The sequence below is a fragment of the Gymnogyps californianus genome, chromosome 21 (genome assembly GCF_018139145.2).
Source record: "Gymnogyps californianus isolate 813 chromosome 21, ASM1813914v2, whole genome shotgun sequence".
NCBI classification, from domain to species: Eukaryota; Metazoa; Chordata; class Aves; order Accipitriformes; family Cathartidae; genus Gymnogyps; species Gymnogyps californianus.
This window is the reverse complement of record NC_059491.1, coordinates 4,272,726-4,294,138: the sequence shown is the minus strand read 5'-3', so window position 1 is coordinate 4,294,138 and position 21,413 is coordinate 4,272,726. Positions and strand designations below refer to the sequence as shown.

The 21,413-nt window shown below is 50.0% G+C and overlaps 1 protein-coding gene across 1 annotated transcript in view; it reads left to right on the top strand.

Moving 5' to 3' along the window:
- SAMD11 (sterile alpha motif domain containing 11) overlaps window positions 1–21,413 on the top strand; it is a 126,493-nt gene that overhangs the window by 83,209 nt on the left and 21,871 nt on the right. Inside the window, 3 exon segments of the mRNA XM_050909636.1 lie at window positions 3,297–3,389; window positions 10,062–10,226; window positions 16,011–16,161. Of these exon segments, the coding sequence (XP_050765593.1) occupies window positions 3,297–3,389; window positions 10,062–10,226; window positions 16,011–16,161 (409 nt within the window).

Below are 21,413 nucleotides of genomic sequence, written 5' to 3'. Positions count from 1 at the left end.
TAAAAAAAAGCCCCCCACAAGCAACCCGCCCAATATTCTGTCTAAGGTGGAGTGTTGTCTTTGGCAGGTGCATGGGCTAAGCAAACAGCTGTCTTCTGGCTTTCTGGTCAATGAGTAGCAATGTACTCTAAATGCACAACCTGTCTTTGTGAGGGTGGTAAGACATCCAGAAGCTACACTGCCAACTCATTTGCAAAACATTTGGTTTTGCTGCTGCTGCAAAGTCAGGGGGAGATAGACTGTTGATGCTCTCATCCCAATGCCTTCAACCACTGTCCTGGTTCTTTGTGTGTGAGTGCAAAGAACGGTTGGATGAATGGCATGTGGACATAAAGGCATGAATTTAGAGTATAGGGTCCTGTAAAAGGGCACGTGTTTAGCAGGTGTGAGTGGTATGACAAAGCTGTGCACGTGGTTTTAAGTTGTGAAGAGGAAAGGATTGGTGCTGTAATACGAAAATACATTGCTGTTTAGGTTGTACCCCAGAATCTGTGAGTTTACTAAGTAACTAATGAAAATGTGACCTGCCTCTTCCCTGCTTTGCAGCTAAGAAAGCTAAGAGGGGTTATGACTTCTTAAAACACTGGGCTGGAATTCAAAAGATTGCTATTTGGTCTTGTGCTCTCGCACTGACTCAGTAAATTTGGGGTAGATTGTTAGATCTTCATGCCTCCGTACTGGCTACTGATGATAATTATTCCCTTTTCCTTGCTTGCTGTATATCTTGTTGATTTAGTCCCCACACTTCTGGGGACAGAAGCAGTCTCTGACAAATCCCAGGACTCTGCCTTAAATGAAGGGGGGGGGGGGGAAGGAAAATTTTCATTCTGTGATGTAAATGACTGCCATAAAAACTGCTGGGGCGCAACCCAAATACAAACTCAGTGTGTGGGATTTGGTGCTTTGGTACAATGTGAACCTGAGATGCTGGAAGGAAAATGCTACAGATCATCCTAGAGATTAATACACTAATGTGGGATCTCTCTGGAGGGCCAAGTTCAAATCTCGACTGCAAGACATCTGGGACCTTTCCCTGTGGCATGCCGCTGACGGCAGACTGTCACACCTGACTGTTCACGCGGCTGCCAGCTCACTGGTGTGTGTGCCGAGAAGTGGGTGTTTTGGAGGCTGGTGGGGCATGGGTCTGATGGAGTTGGTGCCACTTCAGAGTTACTGCACGATCTTGGTCTTCCCCTGCACCAGTGCAGCTGGTTGGGAGTGAGATGGGACTTGCAACCTGTCCTGCTGACGTGTCTGGGAATAGCAGGGCATGGTGCTAGTCAGAGCGAATGTCTGCTGGCAGATGGGCGCACGGGGGTGGGAGTGGAATAGCGAGAGAGAAGGAGTGATGGGAGGGTAATGAGGTGCCTTGGCAGAGTTGTGAAATCAAGGAATCTTTACTGCTCATATTCTAACTGCTGTCACGTGTAACTGGTGCTTCTGTCACCAGTTCTTCCATGGAGTCTCTTCTGCCTGAAGTACATAAGAACAAGCCCTGCTGGGTTTTGCTGCCTCCTGTCCAGGCTGGGAGGGGCGAGCAGAGCAACGAGACTTTTGTTGTTTCAAAGCCACAAATCCCGGATGAGAACACTTATGAGGAGGATATATGATCTTGGCCTCCAGCGCTGAGGGTTTGCAGCATCAGACTAACATTTCCAGGAAAATCAACATGAAGAATGAAGTGTTCCATGGGGAGGGAGCTTGTGACTCTATTTGTGCTGTGTGGCCAGGTACTTCCTAGCTTTGATGCTGGCTTGGCAAGCTGATACTGTCTGTGGCTTTGGAGAAGTTATTTAGAGGGTAAACTGAGGCAGGAGGGTTGATAAAATTCAAATTGTATTGAAAGGCTGACTCAACACCTGGGAAGTGAAGTGCTGAGAAAACTTAAGTGCTGTCACTGCCTGGCTCTATCCTTTCCTATCTGCTTTCCAATTGCCGCTGTTCTGTTGTATTTACTTTGCTTTTGGTTATGGATGGTTGCAAGCCTCTGCAGTTGTCTCTGAGTGCCAGTTTTGTTAGCAGGCTGGGTGACAGGGTCATGGCAAGATAAGATCGGAGGCAGCTTGTGCTCTTTAAAACCTTGAAATGCCACTTGTAACTTTGCAGAGTTCCAGAATTGCTCTTTGGATAAAGGCACTGCCTGGCAGGCTCTGCCCTCGGCGCGTTAACTGTCTGCTCTCGGCACTGCTCAGCCTGTGGCAGCCACAGATCTGTGCTCTGGATCTCTTGATAAATACAATGCCAAGGCAAGAACCTGGGCTTGCTTAGCTGAATTCAAAGTAATGTGGAGTGATTCTGAGTATGAGGGACAGTTGCCTGGCTTAAAATGTCCCCTGGAACATAAATAATTTTGTTGTTCTTATAAATAGCACTAAAGGGGTTTGTAACCTTTCTTAACCAACACACTTTGGGCAAATTGCAGAAGCTTTGGATGCATGTTGACTCACAAGCAGATGCAACGTATACTCGCTCAAATATGGTGCTTGTTTGTGAGATTTATTTTTTTTTTTCTTTTAAGATGCTGCATCTTTAACAAGCCCTTGATAGATGAGAATTTGATGCTTGCAGTGACAAACAGTCTCTTCCTTCCTGCCCATATGCAACATCATGCTTTCAGTTTCCCCAGCGTTGTTATGGGAGGGTATTGATTTTAAATCTGTTCGGGGATGCTGTAATTGTATATTAGATATTTTGTGTTGGTTTGTAAGGCTGCAGTAATGCAAAAGGCTTGAGCGTTTCCGTACAATCTAGAGGGGGAAGATTGCTAAGGACCTTGAGGTTTTGAAGGAGGAGGGGAGGGAGAGGGGGGAAGAGAGATTGGGGGGGCGAAAGGAGGGGGGGGAGAGAGAGATACTGTGGTAGGAAGATTCAGAGATCTGTTGTGGCTTTTTTTGTGTGTTGTTTTTTTCCTCCCCTTTCTCTCCCCCAGTTGCTTTGCATCAGGGCATGAAAGGAGTGGAAACACCAGGGGGACAAAAGGCAACAGAACAAATGATGAAACTCAGTAAGGAAATCAACTGGATTCAGAATTTATAGCTTTAAAACGTTGCATTGATCAGTGTGTGAATAGTCATTATGTGCTTTTGGACTGCGTGATTAGGAAAGCAGATCAAGGCTCTCAAGATGATGATTTTTCTTACTTTCATTTTTTTTCCTCTGCTTGTAATATATGTGTGCGTATGTGTGTCTGTGTGTGTGAGAGAGAGAGAAGGAAAATACCAAAGTCTCTCTGGTTGCTTCTGCAAAGAGGAAAGTACAACCTTATCTGATACTCAGGTTTCTCATCTCTCTTCTAGATGAAATTTTAGGCAAGAGAAGAGTATGTTCTCCCAACAGCAGCAGTGAGTGTCCTTTAGAAAGCAAGAAAGCCAGAAGTGAGTCCCCAAAGGGTAAGTGCTGCTTCTCCCTCCCCCATCTCCTTCCCCTTTCTTCTCCTTTCTTAAGAGTGGAACTTAATTGAAATTAAGGAGGGAGGGAAGGGAGGGTTGCAAGAGGCTGTGGTGTGGGAGCTGTAAGTATCCGGCACTGAGGGTGCATGAAGGAGGCTACCAGTGCACTGTGCTTTCTTTATCTAATCGGAGGGAAGCTTGCAGTGTGAGAAAGGGATTGCCTCTTAATTAGAATAATTGCTTTATGATTAAAAAAGCAAGCTGCAGCTTTTGAGGTGGATTTTAGGGGTGTTTCTACTTTTCAGGCAGAATGTCTTGATTACATGTTTAATATAAAAGATACACACAGGCTTATCATGCTGGCATCTGTTCCTTTAAAGGGGAAAAAAAGAAGCCTAGCAGGGAGAATAGGGCTGCCTAGTTCTTTCTTATGCATTTATGGCACTGTTCCTATAGAGATGGAATCTGCAAAAGGTTTCTCTTTTTAGGGAATTTTTTTTTTTAATATCCTGATTTGTCTTACGGTTCTTTCCTATAAACATGATTTTTAAACTTTCTTTACGACTGGCAAAGTGGAATGGGTAATGGAGCCTACAGTTAATGAGTTTGTCTCAAGGTTGCGTAAATGAGGTTTTGCAGGCTGTTCACTTAAAGGCTTTGTTGTTAAGTTCAAACTAATTAGCTGTCAGGAATACCCATCTTGATCACCGTGCCTAACCTGCACTCTTTGGCCACTAAGAAAAATAAAAAAATAAAAGCAGACTACCTGTCTGAAGCTAGATCCTATTTCATGGGTTTGGAGCCCAGCAGCTGAGACTCTTCAAGGTGTATATTCTCAATAACCAATTCAGGGAATCTCAAAGGGGACTTTTTGCAGCAGTTTGTCCTGAAGCCTTCTTAAACTACATACCTTATATTATGCTATATAAAGATATATTGTAAGGACCTGTACTGCATCCTAATTTCACATAATGTTCCTGTATATTGTCTCTTCTTGACTCCTTGTCCCCAAATTATGATCTGAAAGGCAGCATGCTCTGAGAGGATGTTGAATGCTAGTGTCACTTAATATAATATTGCTAACACTACCTAAGAACATACTAAATCTTCTCTTTCACGTAAACCTCTCCTGTCTGTTAAGTCTTTAGCTTTTTACTGGGCTTTTCTGAAAGATGTAAAGAGGAACCCTATATACTACTACTCTTTACCTGTTTTCCTTGATTTTTTTCTTCATTTGCCCGATTCCTGTTATCCTTGAAATGTTTCTAGTAGATGTGCAGGTAAGTTCCAGCAGGATGCTTCTATAGATTCTGAAACGCATTTGTTATGTAGGGGCATGAGACTCCTGTAACACACTTGATATACCTGCTGTCATCTTTGCTGTTTCTGCTGAGTCTGTATCCTTTGTAATTCCAAGACAGTGCACGCTTAGGAACTGAATCCAGGTAACAGCAACCTATGTAGCCTGGCTGAGAATGAGCTAAACTTTAATCAAGCCATCTGAAACCAAACTACTGCATTTGGATTCACCCTAATAAAGTGGCTGAACTTGCACAAATCGATGTTTTTGCCGTGGAAGCAGCAGGGTCACATGATCCCATTCCATTTCTTTCCTCTGGCCTTCCCACCATTTTTGTTTACTTGAGTGGGTTGAGTGCAGTGTGAGGCAGATAAGCAGCCCTTGGCTTTGCAGTATGCACTCAGGATCTAAATCCTGCTCCTTAACTCTGAATGACTCGGGGATTCCCCCAACTCATTAAGAGAGGGGTTCCTAGGAAGCCCTGAATAACAGCAAACTTTCGTTTTCTACCCCCGCTTTTTTCTCAGAAAGCCTTCCCTGCCCTTTAAAAGAGTATGAGACAATGGAAATTCTGAGCTGGGCCTTTTACTAATCTCCCACGTTAACCTGTTTTTTATTATAATAGATCATTGGGGAACCCCTGTTCTCTCCAACACTGTGGCAGACATTTTAAGCCTAGGCTGTGCTGATGCTAGAATACCATCAGAATAGTGAGGGGCTGAATAGGGGCAGAGACTTTTGTGCTTTTGGGGCCTTTATCTACCCACCCCCTGCTATGAAAAGGGGGTCAAAGGAGGGGCTATAGCCAGTGCTTCTGTGTCTGAAGCCCCAAACAGCGAGAGCACCTTGCAGCTGAGAACTCCCAGGAGACTTCCCATCCTGCTGGCACTCGGGCAGCATTCCGGTGGCATGGGTACCGTGGAGGGCCTGGAGGGAAACGATCCCTGTGTTCCCAGCTCTATACTAAGGAGCTGATTGGAAACAGAAGGATCTGCCTTGTGTGACAAGCCATTTTCAAACACAATGGACCCCAGTGGCTAGTTACCTGGAATTTGGGAACTGCTGCTGTAGAGTAGCGCTGTAAAGTGCGAGATTGCGCTAGAGCCCCAAGCTTGGCTGGGACCCAGATGCTGTGAGTGCAGTTTGTGATTTAGGAGTGGGAAGGGAAACAAGGACTGATTGGAGTTTTGTAGTCTGTGCAGCCCCACGCTGTCCTCTGGTAGGAGCCAGGTCTGCAGCATCTCCCTGGGACGCACCCTTCCTTTTTCTCCAGCCCCGTGGTGTGCCTTGTGCGGGTGCTGGTCCTCCGCCTTTTGCACTGTCCGGTGGTGGTGTACAGCTCAAGGTGGGGACTCTCCCCCTCTCCGTTGCACGCTGGCCCTGGATGCAGCTCTTGCTCAGGGCACAGCTGCATTGTCTCTGAAACAGTCTTTTGAAGAGGAGAAGTGACCCCGTGCCCGCGGCACATCTCGTGCTGCGTGGCTGCGCCTGACAAGGCAAGGAGAACAGAGGCAGCCAAGTAAATCACTCCTTCTCTCTGACTGAGTGAAAAAACACCTGTAGGGCTGGAAACCCTTCCAGCAGGGAAGCAGTAACCTTCCCTTCCCCCCTCCCCAATGCTCGCAGTGTTCGCACCAGAGATCAAAAGAGAGCCGTATCTCAGTGGAAACAGGGCCGCGCCAGCACTGCTGTCAAACAGAGCAGAACGTTCTCGCGTCTAATATGGAAATGCGAGCATATCAGAGGCTCGGAGCGAGGGCTGTGCTGGCAGGTCACGGAGGAAGCTTTCTCCCCGGGAGACAATTCCCCAAGTAAAACCCTCGCTCCTGCGGCAACAGCATGTCTGGAGATCTGCTTCTCCAATACCTGGAGACATGAAATAAAACTGAACGATTGCAAAAAGAGAAAATCAGTAAGAGTATTTTGGTTCCTATTTGAACTGCTGAAAAATAAATCTGGTAGAAGCCTCATCATTTGGGAAGATTTGAAACTAGACTGGACCAAGTGCTGGAAAACACACGTAGGGAACAATATTGCACTCGCCCCCTGGGGTGGGCTGATGAGCTCATATGCTGCTCCTTCTGCCATTCTCTTTTCTTTGCTATTGTAGACTATTTAAAACAAAACAAAATCTTACTGCATCTTTGGTTAATGAAGTAGACCAGAACCGGAGCTGGGCTACAGCTGAGCAATTCAGATCCAGCCTCTGTCAATTTGTTCCTCTTCTTTGGGGGGGGATATCCATATGTTGATTGGTTTGGCAGCTGTCCAGTTGGGCCAAATGAAGAAACAATGTTTGGCTCCATTCTTGCTAACAACTTCACTGCCCCCCAAACCCATATTGCTGAATATGGTGGGAGTGGGCACGGGCCCTCTCTGCCCTGGCAAGTGACAGCTCAGGCAGCAAAGACCCTAAAGCTACTAAGACCTGGCTTTGAACCTGGGGTGAGACGCTTTTGCAGCAGGCTCCTTACGCTTTTACTGTGGTTCAGTAAAGGGAACCTCGGCCTGTCATGGGTTTGTTGTAGCAAAGGAGAGGAGATGGACAGGCTAGGTGCTCCTGTCTCGTCTGGGATTGCTTGGGGAGGACAAGCCTTATAAAAGCTTGGTGAAAAGGTTGTGCAGCAATGACACATCCTTCAGGCTGAGCAGAAAACCTGTGTCCTCCAAGAGCCTGAATTCCCTGTGGCTGCTACCATCGGGACCCTGCAGTGTTAGTGGAGGGTGGGAGAGGTGGGTTCCCCTTGCCTTGGCGAACAGGGAGGCACGCTGGAGAGCGTGAAGGCCCAACAGATGCCTGCTTCGGCTGTGCCTTCCCAGTGACCGTGCCAGAGTCCATTTCACACCTGGCAGCTGGAAGAGATTTGGCAAGATCAGTCTCCCGCATTACCCCCTGGTAATGACAAAAGCAGACAGCAAAGCTTCGGCAAAGCTGGAATTATCGCTGGCTGAGTCATGCGAAATCTTCCAAGTTTTAAGTGTGGAAATCCAGCCTTTCCCTGGACTCCTCCTTCCTCTTAGCCTCCCCTTGCCACCCCCCTTCTGCCTCCCTTCCTTGCACCTGAAATCTGCTCTGTGGCTGATCGGATAGAATTTATGGTAATTAAGTGTTATTAAATCCCCTCCCCCCTCCCTTTTTTCTCTAATGACACAGCCGTGGAAAAAAAAAAAAATTGGTGTTTTTCTAAATCAGGTCTGTGGCATGTGGCTTTGCTCCTTAGACTTTTGGTTAAGAGCATCAGAAGGGAACTGGAACAGTTGGTGCACTTCTGCGTTCCTGGAGGAGGTGGCAGGAGCGGCAAGAGAGCGGAGGAGGATGTGGGAATCTGGCCCGCAGAGTGACTTGGCGGGAAGGGGACGTGGAAGGGAATTCTGCCCCCCACCCCCCTGCTCCTTCCACTGGTGTCTTGCAGGCTTGGGTACCGGAGGCGGGGAGTGGGAGGGAGCAGGCATGGCATGGCTGTCGTCTTGTGCAGCCTCCCTCCTTCGGGTCTGGTTTCTAAGTGTGATGCACGCAGTACAGGGTGGGGACCCAGCTCCTGATACAAGCTAGCTTGAAGCAGGCCATGAACCTGTGATTTACACAGGAAGCCTGTGGTCCATGAGATGCAGATACAAGTCACTGGGTTAGAGATCAGTGGTTGCAGATACGGCCACAAATTGCTATGCTGATTGAGAATCCTTGCTGAGCTGGATGGCTGACCTGAGTTGGAGAGGACTGAAGTAATTTCCCTTTTGCAGAGGAAGAGTGCCTTGGGAGCCGGTGATGCAACCCTTTTTTATTGAAACTTGTGCAGCTCAGACTCTTTATTATTATTAGTCCCTCCTATGTTTTGGGGAGGAGATGGCTTCATTACAATGCGTGAAGGTTGCATCCCCAAAATCTGAGCCCCTGTATGCTTGATTGTGTAATGAGTTTGGTGGCAGACAGCACTTGCCACTAATGGCCTCTCATTCTGGCCAAGGCAGAAGTGAACCAGTCCTTAAGCTACTGTGGCAGGGCCACGTTTTACAGGTACTCTGTCTCTTGGACTGTATTTGTTTGCCACAGGCTATCTCTTCTGATAGCTATCTTAGGGGCCTTCCTCTCACCTGAGAGAGATCCACAGCTCTTTTCCCAGCAAGATGTCCAGTGCCTGCACATTTGTCACAGCGCTGACGCTGGTGTAAAGTGGCCTGTGCTCAGAGCCACCACCTTGAATTTGGAGCCAGTCAGGCAGCAGTGTCACCTGCCATGAGCCCTGAGGGACTCTGTCTGTGAAATGAGGTGGATGAAGGAGCACGAATCTGGGGCACACGGTAGGGTGGTCTTGTCATTCACTGAACGCAGCGGTGGTCTTGTGACTGCAGCGTGGGGGGAGCCCTTCCCACTCCCTCCCTTCCCTTCTGCCTGTTTAGATTGTTACTGGGAGTTCCTCTCTGAGTAATGAAAAGGTTTTGCCTGTGGGGAAGATCCAAGATAAAATAGTGTTAGAGCAGCCACCGCCAAGGCGGAGAACGGTAATTACTCTGAGTTCTGCTTACAGTAAACACAAAGCCTCTGTGGTTTTATCTCCCTGATGGTTAGACTGGGATCCCTACTGCCCAGGGAGCAGGCAGGGCCTTCCTCAAAGCACCTCCCTCCTGTGCAGTCATTCCGGGAAGATGGAGAGGTAGGCACATTGGGTGTAATTTTAATGGCCTCAGGGTGCTTAGCCATATGTACAGATCTGAAACAACCTGCTTTTGTGACTTCCCTCCAAGAGCTGGGCAGGTGGACTGTCATCACTGTCTGTTGTGCAGTTGTCAGCATCACCTACGCTGGGTGCTTGAACATCTCTGCGTTATTGTGTCCTTGCGGGTGTTCAGAAAGATGGGGGAAAGAGGTGCATGTCGGATCAGGTATTAGTTGAAAAAAAGAACTCACGTCCCCTAAGATGAAAGGGTGAGAACTCAGTGAACTCTTTCATCCTGGCTGTCCTCTTTGCCACCTTGGGGGTAGAGAGCTTGCTGGTAATTTTGTGTTATTATAATGCAATGCTTGTTGCTTTAGGGAGAAAAAAAACAAAAAGAAACTTGTTCGTGAGTGTTTTTTGGGTGCTGTGGCAATTGAAGCTGTAGACTTTCCTGTATATAAGTGTGCCCATGTTTGGAGGTTTAGCAAGTTGTAGGTGTGTCTTGACCCCGCCGTATAATGGTACATCTCGGGCACAAGGACAGCCGCGTTTGGCAGCTGGGTACATCAAGTTCAGTGGGTACACTAGAGAGTTGTGGGAAATTGTGCTAATATCCCTCTACCCCCCTTTCTCTTTCTTTTGCACTGTCCCTATACTTATGTGATTTTTCCACTGTATTTCTCTCTGGAAAAAAGACCAAATCTTTCTGCTCTTCAGAAAACTCCCACACGCCTCTGCTTGAGGACTCGGTGACTCAGATGACCCCAGAGGAGCACTATAGACGCATGATGTCAGCACTGAATGAACACGGCACGTTTGAAGAGCAGCAGCAACAGCGTCTCTACCAGCTGGCCAACAGCATGGCAGTGCCCAGCCATGGAGGTACAGGCTCTTACAAATGGGAGAAGAAGGGGCTCGCTTTGCCATTTGGTATAAGTCTTGTAAGATGTCCCTAACCCCTGTGTGCACGTGAGGAGGATTTATGGGCTGCAATGTTGCATGTTTATCATGCAACGAATACAGGTGGTGCTAAAGAGTATCCTACAGACAGTTTCTCCCACCATCTCTGTGGGGGCATCTACCCTCAGCCATCTATAAATGCTAATACCTTTTGTAGCTATCTCGGGGGGCTACGCATTTGTTTACTAGAATAGATTAGCTACAACATCACTACTGTGTATTTTGGAATGGCAGTGAGGAGGGTCATTTTCTTCCTTTGTTTCAAGAGTTTGTGTTAATCTGAATATTCAGAATCTGTGGTGTAAGTCTTATTTGGGTCATAGTGTGGAGCGAGGGGAATGAGTGCTGGCATAATGCAGGGGCGTTGTGAGATGTAGGCAGTGTCAGATACTCCTGCCATTTAGTGATGGGATCTGAAACAGCAAGATCTTGCTGCAGGATTTAGTTAAGCATTTAGTGCGAGGTTTAGAAAGTTTGTGCAATAGTTGCTACACACAGACATAGCATAAATTGATGTTAAAGACCTTTCACCTTAATGAGAATTAAATGTCTTATGATTTTACGGACAATTAAAATATGCAGATAAAGCTAAGTTGCAGTGAAGACAGCTTAGCAGGCACATGCTGAAGTCAGTGGTACAGGTTCATCCATGGTATCATCTACTGAAAGCAATTATGTTTACATCTCTAAGGACTGATCTGGTCCTTCACTAGCCAAAACCAGATCTGCTGTGGAAAAGTGAGGGAAAGGGTTGCTGAAAGGGAGAGAACTTCTTCCATACCTAGTGCATGCTCACTTGGTGGGGGCTTCTTCAGAGTATTGCCTTAAGGACCATGTAGGTCACAGCTTCCAGCACTAAGAAATTGTCCCCAGACCTTCCCAGGATGGTGTGGGCCTCTGAGGTTGAGCTGGGCACTAGGGATAGCTGAGGGACCCCGTCGGCCCTTCTTTATTTAAAGCCTGTTGGGTGCACTGCAGATTGTGCCTGTGTACCTGCCTGTCTGCTGTTTCTAGGCTTTAGCAGCACAGAAGTATTTCTGCACCGGTATCTGTGTTCAAGGGAAGATGCTGCTTTTTACAAGGAGGCTGGCGCTTGTACAGTTATGTTAATGGAAGGAGGGGAAAAATCTAAAACCTGGCCCTGAAGCAGCTTCCTCATTAACAGATGCCATTGTCCAATGCTGCTGCCTTGTCCTGGGGCTGGAGTGGTGTCCTGAGGGGATAAGGGTCCTGCAGTACCAGGATCTAACGGGTCCCGCGTGAATTGAAGGATTGCTGGTAGGTTTTGCCTGGGTTGTGGAGGAAGCTGGCTAAATCCAGCTCGGCTGCAGCATCCCGAGCTGTGCCTAAAGGGGGCACTAGGCAGTTACAGGTTCTACCCTGGGAACCGCTTGGCAGAGCGCAGGAGCCACAAGCATCCCTCCACAGGCTAAAGGCTCCTCAGCCCACTTCGCCTTCCCTCGGGCAAGCAAAGCCTGCTGGCGCTGGCTGGGCTTGGTCCAGAGTAAAGCCGTGCATTGTACCCGAGTCCTCTGATGCAGGAGTGAGGGGTGAGGGAAGTAACTCAGCTGCCTGGATCAGGCAAAGCCAGGGAGCTGGAAGAGGCGATGCTGTTCCAGTCTTGGAAGCAGAAGGTTGAAGCATCAATGAAAAGCAGTGATATGCGAGAATCTGTAGCCCCTCTGCTGCTTCCTACCCAAGGTGTGGAGGGCTGACAGGTACCTGCCTCGGTGATCCAGGGAAGGAGCGCAAGCAACATCGGCGAAGCATCTAGCAAGAGCTGGAGGAGAATCTCCAGTCTAGAGTGTAAATCCCCAGGGCTCCTTGTTAGGTTAATGAAGAGGCTGTCTTCTTTTTCACTCTGTTTGATTTGATTGGCTTCTCTGGGGGCAAGAAGGCGATTCCTTTTGCTGTGGAGTAAGGATTTGCTTATCAGCAAAGGCATGGCATAAACCTGTGCTGAGGCACACCATAGTGAAAATGGAACATGCTTCTGTGTGTGATGTTGAGCTGTCCCAGACATTTACAGAGATGCAGAGCTCCTGCAAGCATGATACATAGGTACAGGGCAGGGCCACATGCTATAGGGCTGGAGTTTCCACATATACATGCAATGAACACAAGCACAGTATGCGAGAGGACAGTATATAACATGCACCATGCACAAAAGGGTAACGCATACAGACATGCAAATGCTGAATTTTCAACCATGACATGCAGGTCTGTGTAGACCATGTTGAATACAACAGAGTACATAGCACAAAATGTGTTATGTGTACCAGTATTGTAACAGTCACTCATGACAGACCACTTAACCTGGGCACTGGATGGCTGCTGGACATGCGGAACATGTACATCCAGGCAGAGTGTGGGCTGCAGAACAGCTGGTATCACCCCCTTCTCCCCTCATGTAATGAGCAAAGTAGCTCATTACATTAAAAGCCTGACGTATTTTTTATGATTATGATTAAATTGTCTCATCAGCATTTGCTAGGTGAGGGGTCACACTGAGGTTTTAGGGTGGACAGGAGGAGAAAAGGAGTCTGCACAGACAGACTCTCTCCTGTAACATTGACAAGACAAGACAAAACTTGGTGTATTTTGGATTGTCTCCACACCACAGAGCTCTGGTTGGGCTATAAATTATTAGTGCCAGTACAAAGCGCAGTTTATCTGCAGGCTTACATGGAGGCACCAATAACATTAATAATTTAAAAAATGTTAATAATTTAGAAATCTTTTTTTTTAATTGCTTTTCAACCCCCCTCCTCCGCCCCCATTCTCCCAGTGGCATTCATCCCACATTCTGAATTCAGTCTGTCTGCGTGCCTGGAACCTCCATCCGCCAGCGTCCCACTGTCAATCAATCTGATTTCCCAACTGTCAGAGTGCAGGATTGTAAATAACAGATCCTCGGGGGGGCCTGTGTGAGGGGGTAGGGGCGCAGGGGAGGGAAGGAGGGGAGAGAAAGAGGAGAGGAGAGGGTGTGCATGTGGGGGGTTGTTGCGGTCATTCAGGATCAATGCAGCTTCTGGAATTGGCTGCATGCCAGACTTCTAAATTACAGGCACTGTGGCAATAAGGAGTGACCTGGGTTTTTCAGATAATTAATTTATAAACATTGAAGGTGCATGGTCCCTGGCTCGGAGAATTCTCTAGGCTTTTTATGTGATCTGATGGGGTTTGTTATTTCACTATTTCATACATACTTTTGCAGTTCAAAATCGTACATCATTTTAATGTTTGTCCCCTCAATTGGGGGCGTGGGGATGGGGATTGCGTGCGCATGAATGTGGCTAGAAACGTTCAGGTACCAATGTCCTTCTTACTGCCAGCAAAAATAGCAGCTGTGTAAGCATTTCCACTCCAACTTGCAGTCCCACCACCGGCCTTCAGCCCTGACCATCACCAAAATATTTGATGAAGTGATTGGTGAAGCTCAAGCTGGGCTGGGCACATCTTGGGGCTAATAGGAATATGAATGGCTGGGATTTCCAGAGCCAAAGGAGAACAGCACAGTGGTATAAAGGAAGGCGAGGAGATGGAAAGTGTATCATTACCAGGGTCATGCAACACTCTTATATTAACCTAGCTTTATGAATCAGTTGCGGGGAGAGGACTAAAATGCTGCTGGATGTGGAGTGCTTTGAAATCTCAATATGCGAGTTGATCCTGACTGTGGTGTGTTCATTAAGATATATCTTCCTCTCCTCGTCTCCCCACCTGTGTTTTGGTTTCCTTTTGCAGAGTGGTACACAGTGAGTGTATGAAGGAGGTTTCCTCTAAGCGTGCATCTGTGTGTATGTGTTTCCTGTGTGTCATGTGAATGGCAGCAGAGGTTTTGTTGTGGGATGTAAGCAAGCTGTGTATAGGGTATCCTGAAATAGGTATAGGAACTAAGGGACTCGTGATGCTTAACTGTGAGAGAGTAGCACTCTGTCAGTGCAACTGGTACACGTGTCCATGTCACTAGACCTTCTCATAGGTCTGTCCAGCTGCGTTGTTCCCTGAGAAGGCAAGTGCAATAGCAAGCCAGCTGTACTTGCATCGCCTGCTCTTCCTTGGAGTACATTGTGATCCCCATTAACGTGTGCTTGTGGTGTATCTGGCCATGCCTGCATTGTCCATCACACGGCACTTGCGTGGGCAGCTTGTCTACGCTGATACCCACACCGGAAAGACTATACATGCCTGTAACCTGTCATTGCACAGTCCACCTGTGTAATAGGTGGAGGGTTCTGCAATGGTGACACAGCAGCGCAGGTTAAACGAGGGGTGCATTTCTTTCTGACCTGCAGCTGATGGTCTGATGAAACGGTTGAGCCTAAGGCTGGAAGGGGCCCCTTTCTGTACCCCATGCTCATCTGCTCTGTGGCCCAGCCCTTTCTTTTCCTACAGCAGAGCTGTGCTAGGCAGGTACAGACCTGCCAGGGCCTGCTGTCACCCCTTGCCCAGGTGAGGGCCGCAGCATCCCCCAGGCTCTGGGCGGCTGGCTGGGGGGGTTCAACCATGCTTAGGAAAACAGCCCTTGGTGCTCTGCAGCGCGGTGGCCCTGCTCCTAGGCTGTACCTGGTAGCAGGGATGGGTGCTCCCCAGCCAGGTGAGTGGGGGGAGGCAGGTGCTCCCTGGCCGAGGGGGTAGGGGCCACCCAGGGAAACAGCCCCCCGTCCCCTGCTTTCGCAGCAGCGGGAGATGCTGGGGCAGGGAAGTCTTCACAGCGGGAGACGCTGGGCTGTGGTTTGGGGGGGGACGGGACGACGCTGCCCGCCGGGGGTCCCGGTCGCAGAGCGCTGCCCGTGGCAAACCCTGCGGCCCCCGCGGTCTGGGGGGGCGCCGGGGACGGGCCAGCTAAAATCGGCGGTGCCCAGCGAGGGGCCTGCGGGTCGCGGAGCCGCTGCGCGCCGCCGTCCGTGCGCCTCGGCGCGGAGCTCCGCGGGTGGCCGCGGGCCGGGGCCGGCTGCTCCCGGCCGGCGGGAGGACGCGGCTGGCTTCTCGGTAGGAGGTCGGGTCAGCTGCCCTGCCTGCCGGCTACGGCGGGGCCGGGGCAGGTGCCGCCGCGGCTCTGCTCGGGGAGCGGGAGGTGCCGCCCCCGGTGCGCGGCGAGCCGCGGCCCGGGGCTACGTGCCCACGGAGAGGGGGACAGGCGGGTGGCTCGGGAAAGGCTCCCTCTCCTTTTTGTCTCCCCCCCATCCATCCTTCCCTCCCTTTTTCCCTCCTTCCCTCCCTCCCTCCTTCCCTCCCTCCAACAGGAAGGCAATTAAACAGCAATCCACCCCCTCCCGTAGTTGCACAATTTCCTCCGCTGCCAAACTCCCTTGGCGGCGGAGGCGGATCCCGCTAAGAGCCCGCTCTGCCGTGTGAGTACCCGGGGCAGCCCGGGGCAGGGGAGCCGCAGGGCTGGCCGCGCTCCCCCGCCTCCCCGCCGCTTGACAGCTTGCCCGCACCGCGCAGACGGGCGGCGGCGGGGGGGGGGGGGGGAGCAAAGGAGCGGGCTGTCGCCCGAGGGGCTGCGGGGAGGGACGGGACGGGAGCAGCCCCTGCCGCCCGGGGGCTGCGGCGGTGCGCGGCTGCAGGCGGGGAGCCGGAGCGGCCCCCCGCGGCGGAGGCGGGTGGGCGGTGGGTGCCTCCGTGGGTGCGGTGCGGGGGGGGGGGACGGGGGGCTTGGGGCCCGTGCCGGGCAGCAGCTCATCCCTTCCCTTTCCTCAGATCTCCTCCGGGCGCGGCAAGAGGTGGCGGCGGCGGCAGCGGCGCGCAACCCCGGCGCGATGGAAGCGCACATCCCCTCGGCCAGCAACTCTTCCAGCCAGCGGAGGAAGCAGGGCCTCCCCCAGCACAGGGACACCCACTTCCCCGAGAGGTACCGCGGGGGCGGCTCCGCCGGGGGACGGGGAAGGGCCGGCCGCGCCTCACCCCCGCCCCGGGGCGGGGCGTGCTCCAGCCGCGACGGCATCCCGCGGGGGTGCGGGACGGGGGGGGGCTCTCGGACCGGTGTGCGGCCTCGGAGCCGGTCTGGAAAGGCGTGTGCCCGGGTGCCGTAAGGGCCCAGGAGGGGAGGGTGCGCCTGGGTGAGGGTAGCGGTGCCCGTGGGGGTGGGCAGATTTGGTTTGCCCCGGTGATGTGTTGACGTCTCCCTTGGGCGTTACGCAGGTGCGAAAGTGTGGTTCTGCATGTGTGCCTGCCACATGCCGGGATGTCTGTACGCAAAGGGGGGGCGGGGGGGGTGATTTGTGCTCGTGCACATACGCATTCGCATCCAGGTTGGCGGCTGGCTGGCTGGTGGGAACGATCCCAGTCCTGCCTTGGATCTCCGGAGCAGATGCTAGACTCTAACCTGTTCTTTGGCAAAGAGCAAGTTAAGATGTTTAAGTTTGCATTTTATAGCATCCCCAGATAGCGCGAGAGAACAAATACTCTAGGATGGAATAGAAAGAAAAGAAATTTTCTTTTTTGAGGAAGAAGGAGGCACAGCTTGCCTTTACCAGTGATAGGAGTGCTGGAAAGCTGATCCCCCCATCCCCCCCCCCCCCCCCCCCGAAATTCTAGCTCATTTATCTTGATCTGTGCCATAAGCCATTCCCTCCGCAATCAAGAACTTCAGAAGGAAATTAAATTAAAGCTGCGTGCGTTTTTGACAAGGATAGCAGAGGCGGGAGAGGGCCTGGCAGCCACGGGGACGCAAAGGCTTTGGGTATCACGGGACAAGCCGTGAAAGGCTCTAGTATCTAGACTTTTTCTGGTTTTCATCTTGGGGTGGGGGCAGGCTGCAGGCTGCAATATTAGTTCTGTGGCGTGCATATGTATGCGTTGAGTTCAAAGTCATCCCCCCATTTGTAGCCTTGGAGATCCTGTCTGTCTTTCCTTCTTTCTGACCAGTGGGTTTGCAACGTGTAGGGGCTGGGCAGACCTGGTAAACCTTTCTCCTACAGGGTGTGCTTTGGCTAACCCACCTAATAAAATCCAACCCAGTCCGTGTGGATTGTGGGCAGACCTGTGAGGAGTGCAGAGATAGACGAGTTTCAGTGCAGCCAGTCATCAGGAAAATTTCTCCAGCTATGTGTGGCCTGGAGAAGTGCCAGGCCAGCCGGAGGCCTGGCTGAAAAGGCATGTACGGAAGGGTGGAGGTTGCTTATGGGGAGGTGCTGCACATAGGAGGGGCAAACTGAAAATGAATTAGGTATGTATCAAATCCAGAGGTACTTGCTACTGCCAGACAGGTGTTCTAGCTAATGGAGCTGGGCTTGGCAAGGAAGTGTTAAATCATTTGGGAAGAGGCTGTTATCTAGCAGTTTAAGGAGAGGACTGGAGTTAGGGCCAGTGTTCCTCCCCAGTTACAGGAGGGAGAGAGAAGTTACTCGCTAGGTCAGGGGACAGAGACTGAAGGCCAGGAGTTAACGGTTGGAAAAGACCACTACTTTTCATCTTGATTCAGTTCTTCAAGTAGCCCTATGAATAGTTGCACTGGCATAAGCGAGAAGGAAATCCTGGCGAGCTGAGGTGGGGGAAAGGAACACATAGGGGCACAACCTGCCTTTCATGTTGAGAGAAATATCTGTGGGACCTTGGATTAAGTTTGCAGGAGTCACTCTGTCTCCTTTGAGCACCTCAGTTCAAAGAGCAGTATGATGTGGCATGTTGTGTGGAGCAAGGATATTTGTACCCACTTGTAAAGGTCTAATTATTTGCCTATAAAAAAGACCAGCCCGTGGCTGTGTTGGTGGGAATCAAACAAAGAAGGTGTCTTTTTCTCTGTGCTACGTGCTCTGTAGTCTTGTTTCTGTCCAAGAGTTTGCAGACTGAAACAAGGCTCATAGCACCTTGTCAGCCCTGGTTTTGTTTTCCCACACTGCTCCTGCCTCAGACTGTACGTACAGGACCTGCTCTAAATGCCTGGGCAGAGTAGTTCTCCAAGGAGCTTTGAGACAAACCATGTGGAACATCACCATGGTGGGCCTGGCTGGGCACATCCTGTGCTGCCTTCTTCTGCCATGTTAAGGCATGGCGGACCAGACTGCCTGTTTTTTCTGCAGCCATCTGCACCCACAAAGAGGGCGTGATAAGGCCCACTGTGGCCTGCCTCCTTGGCCAGGCTCTCAGGTGTGATAATCCTTGGTTAGCAGAGCTGGGAAGTCCTGCTGGGAAACGGGAAGCTACAAGTATGCCTTATAGTCATGACTTGGTAAGTCTGCTTGACATTAGTTCACATGATCATTATTTCTCCCCGGAGGTCTGCAGCCACCTGAGTGTCACTAAGGGTCAGCATGTATCACTCTGCTCCCACTCAGAAATGGCCTGGTTGGAGCTGTCGTGTGCAAACTGTTTCTTGCTGTTTTGCCAAAGCACCACAGGCATTTTTAGGTATGCCAGGAGAAGCCGTGGCCATGTATTGTAAAGCAGCAAAGCACTGTATGGGTTAATTTCTCCCTTCCAGTCTCCCTGTTAGCCTTGGGTTTTGTACTTGGCTGCCGTGGTCTTTGTCAACAGGGTAAATCAAAGCAGCCTCTGTGCACCTTTATTATGAAGGTATAGAAATTTTAAAAGGTTGAGGTGGGCGCTGACAGAGGAGAGGGCAATGGAGGAAGCTGACTCACGTACATAGGCAAACTGTAGGTAGATTTACGGCATCTCCTTTCCCAGGAGCAGAAGTAATAACGCATGATGCAGGGGGATGTGAACTGTTTGGCATGGTGTTAAAATTCCATTTCAGCTTCCTATCTGGAGATCTGTGGGGATCAGGTCAGCTCTCAAGTGCAGCAGCTTTGTGGGCAAGAATAATTAGCCACTCCAGACTTCAGCCATTATGTCTGGCAAAGCAAGGGGGGAAAACCTATTCTCGTGGCCCAGTTTTATTTATCAGGGCAGTGCTGCTGTTTTTGCAAAGACAGGAATGCAGAGACCTTTGCCTGCTGGTGGGAACTATATATACAGTTTTCCAGTTTCTAAGTGTGAAGAGGTGGGTGATGAGTCTGAGCTAGGGAACACTTGGGAAGATAGATATGTTCAGACATTTGTCAACTAGGTATCATCCATCCTTGCTGGTCAGAAACAGGCTGGTAGGTCTAATGATACTAAGGACAAGGCAGGCAGGTGAGTACTGGCTCTGAAGGGGATGATACACACGTGTGCACACAGACACACTGAACGTGGATTTTCTTGGCCGGGTTCCAAGGTCCTTTTAGCAGAGCAGTGGTCCCTTCACCTCTTTGCTCCAGCTTCCTCATCTGTTGAAAGGAGTTAGTAAAACTGGTATGTCTTGCCAAAAGTAGACGCAAACTGCAGGCTTGAGAATCTATTTGGTTTCATGGTTTTGGTTTCCTAGATCCTTCTCTAGATTGATTCAGACTTGGATTATAGAGCGCCAGGACCTGGTGGTTTCTTTGAAAAGTTTGTTGAGTTCAGTGTTATAAAAAGACTTGGAAGAGGAAAGGGTACAACTAAAAGGTGTTACTGTAACTACTCCAGCCTGGAGTACTTCCCATCTCCAAACTGCTCTGTCTCCTGCAAAAATGGCAGGTGGCTGTGCCCTGCAGAGATGCAGAGTTGCTTGGATCCTATTCCTTGGATCCTGTCTCCAAAATTTGTTGGCAGTGTACTTGATTTTGCTGGGGTCGTTTAGCCTGGCATGTTCTTACCCAAGGTGCTTATCTCCTGGTACATGCTGCAGAACTCACTCCTGATAGTACTCTTGAACTGAGCAGACTGCTACTCACAGAGCAGGCTAGTGTGTGTGAAGCCTAGGGAACACTTGCATTCACCCCCCCTTTAAGGACAAACTTTTATACCCTGCAAATGGAAGGCATTGCACTGGTGCTCACACTAGGCTGGATGAGCTGCTTAACAGTGTGATCAGTGCGGTGAAGCTTCTTGGCTAAATATGATGCATCAGTTCTGTGTTCTGAGTTGCTAGGAGCTTGTTCACACGCGTACAGTATATGGGATGGGATCTGTGTGGGAGAACCTGCCCCTCTCACAGGAGGGGGAGAAGGCAGATTATAGTCAGAGAAAGGGCAAGTGCTGAGGCAGGTACTTTGGTAATAGCGTTCAGCTGTCTCTGGTACTGTCTATAAGAAGCATTAGGGACACAATTCATCTTCCAGGACCATAGACAATTATGGGGTGAAGGCAGGAGGAATGCCAAGGAGCAAGAAATACTGCCTGCGTGAGATGCTATCAGCATCCTGATCTGCTGGGGTCCTGGGAAGCCGAGCCCTTTGGCTAGAGTGTTCTGGGAGTGGGAGCCGCAGAGTCTCAAAGATGCACTCATTGCCCTTCTGTTGCAGAAAGCTGACAAACATTGTGCATCAGCCAGAGGCCTTTCTCTGTGCAAAGATGTGCCTGAAATACCCAGCAAGGATTTTTTGGAATGCGTTCTTCCCATCTGCTGTTGCTACCATTTTTTCTTTCACCACCTAATTCCTCCTCCCTGCATCGCAGAGGCTTTCCTTTTCACTGCTGTGCTCCTTGGGCACATTCTCCTGTCCTCTCTGGAGACATTCTCTCTCCTGCTCTTACCTATCCCAGCCTCACATCCCCTCTCTGCTCTGAATGCTGTATCCCTCTTTCTCTGATTTTTGCACTGGGGAGGATTCCTCACCAGATCCCAGCTGGCTGAATGTTATGCAGAGCAAAAGCCAAAGAGCTTGACCTGATTTAACTAATTTGGTTTTAGCACCAGTTTGGATTTTGAGGGAGCGATTTCCCCTGGCAGCATAAACTAGACCTTCTCTGTGTCCAGGCCTCGTTGCTGCCCTAGAAGGGCAGCGCCAGTACGTGTCTCTTTCTGCCTGGAAATCCCAAACACCATTTTTAGAAAGCCCTTTCATTTTATTTATTTTCCCTTCCTGGCACAGACAGTGTCTGCGGATGGCAAACCAGCAAGGAGCTGCGTGCTGCTTGCCTATTACCTCAGGTTTAAAGTGTCTCTTCCTATCAAATGCAAAGCAGAAGAAAGCAGAGCTTTCATGCATTCTTTTTTTTTCCCCCTCTTCTATCCGTTCTAAATTTATTTCCATGCCTTGCCGGTTTCAATCTGCATTTCCTGACCCTCTCACATCTCCAGTCACAGCCTGTGCTCCAAGCCTTCCTTTTGAGCTTGCAGTGAGTCAAGGGGGA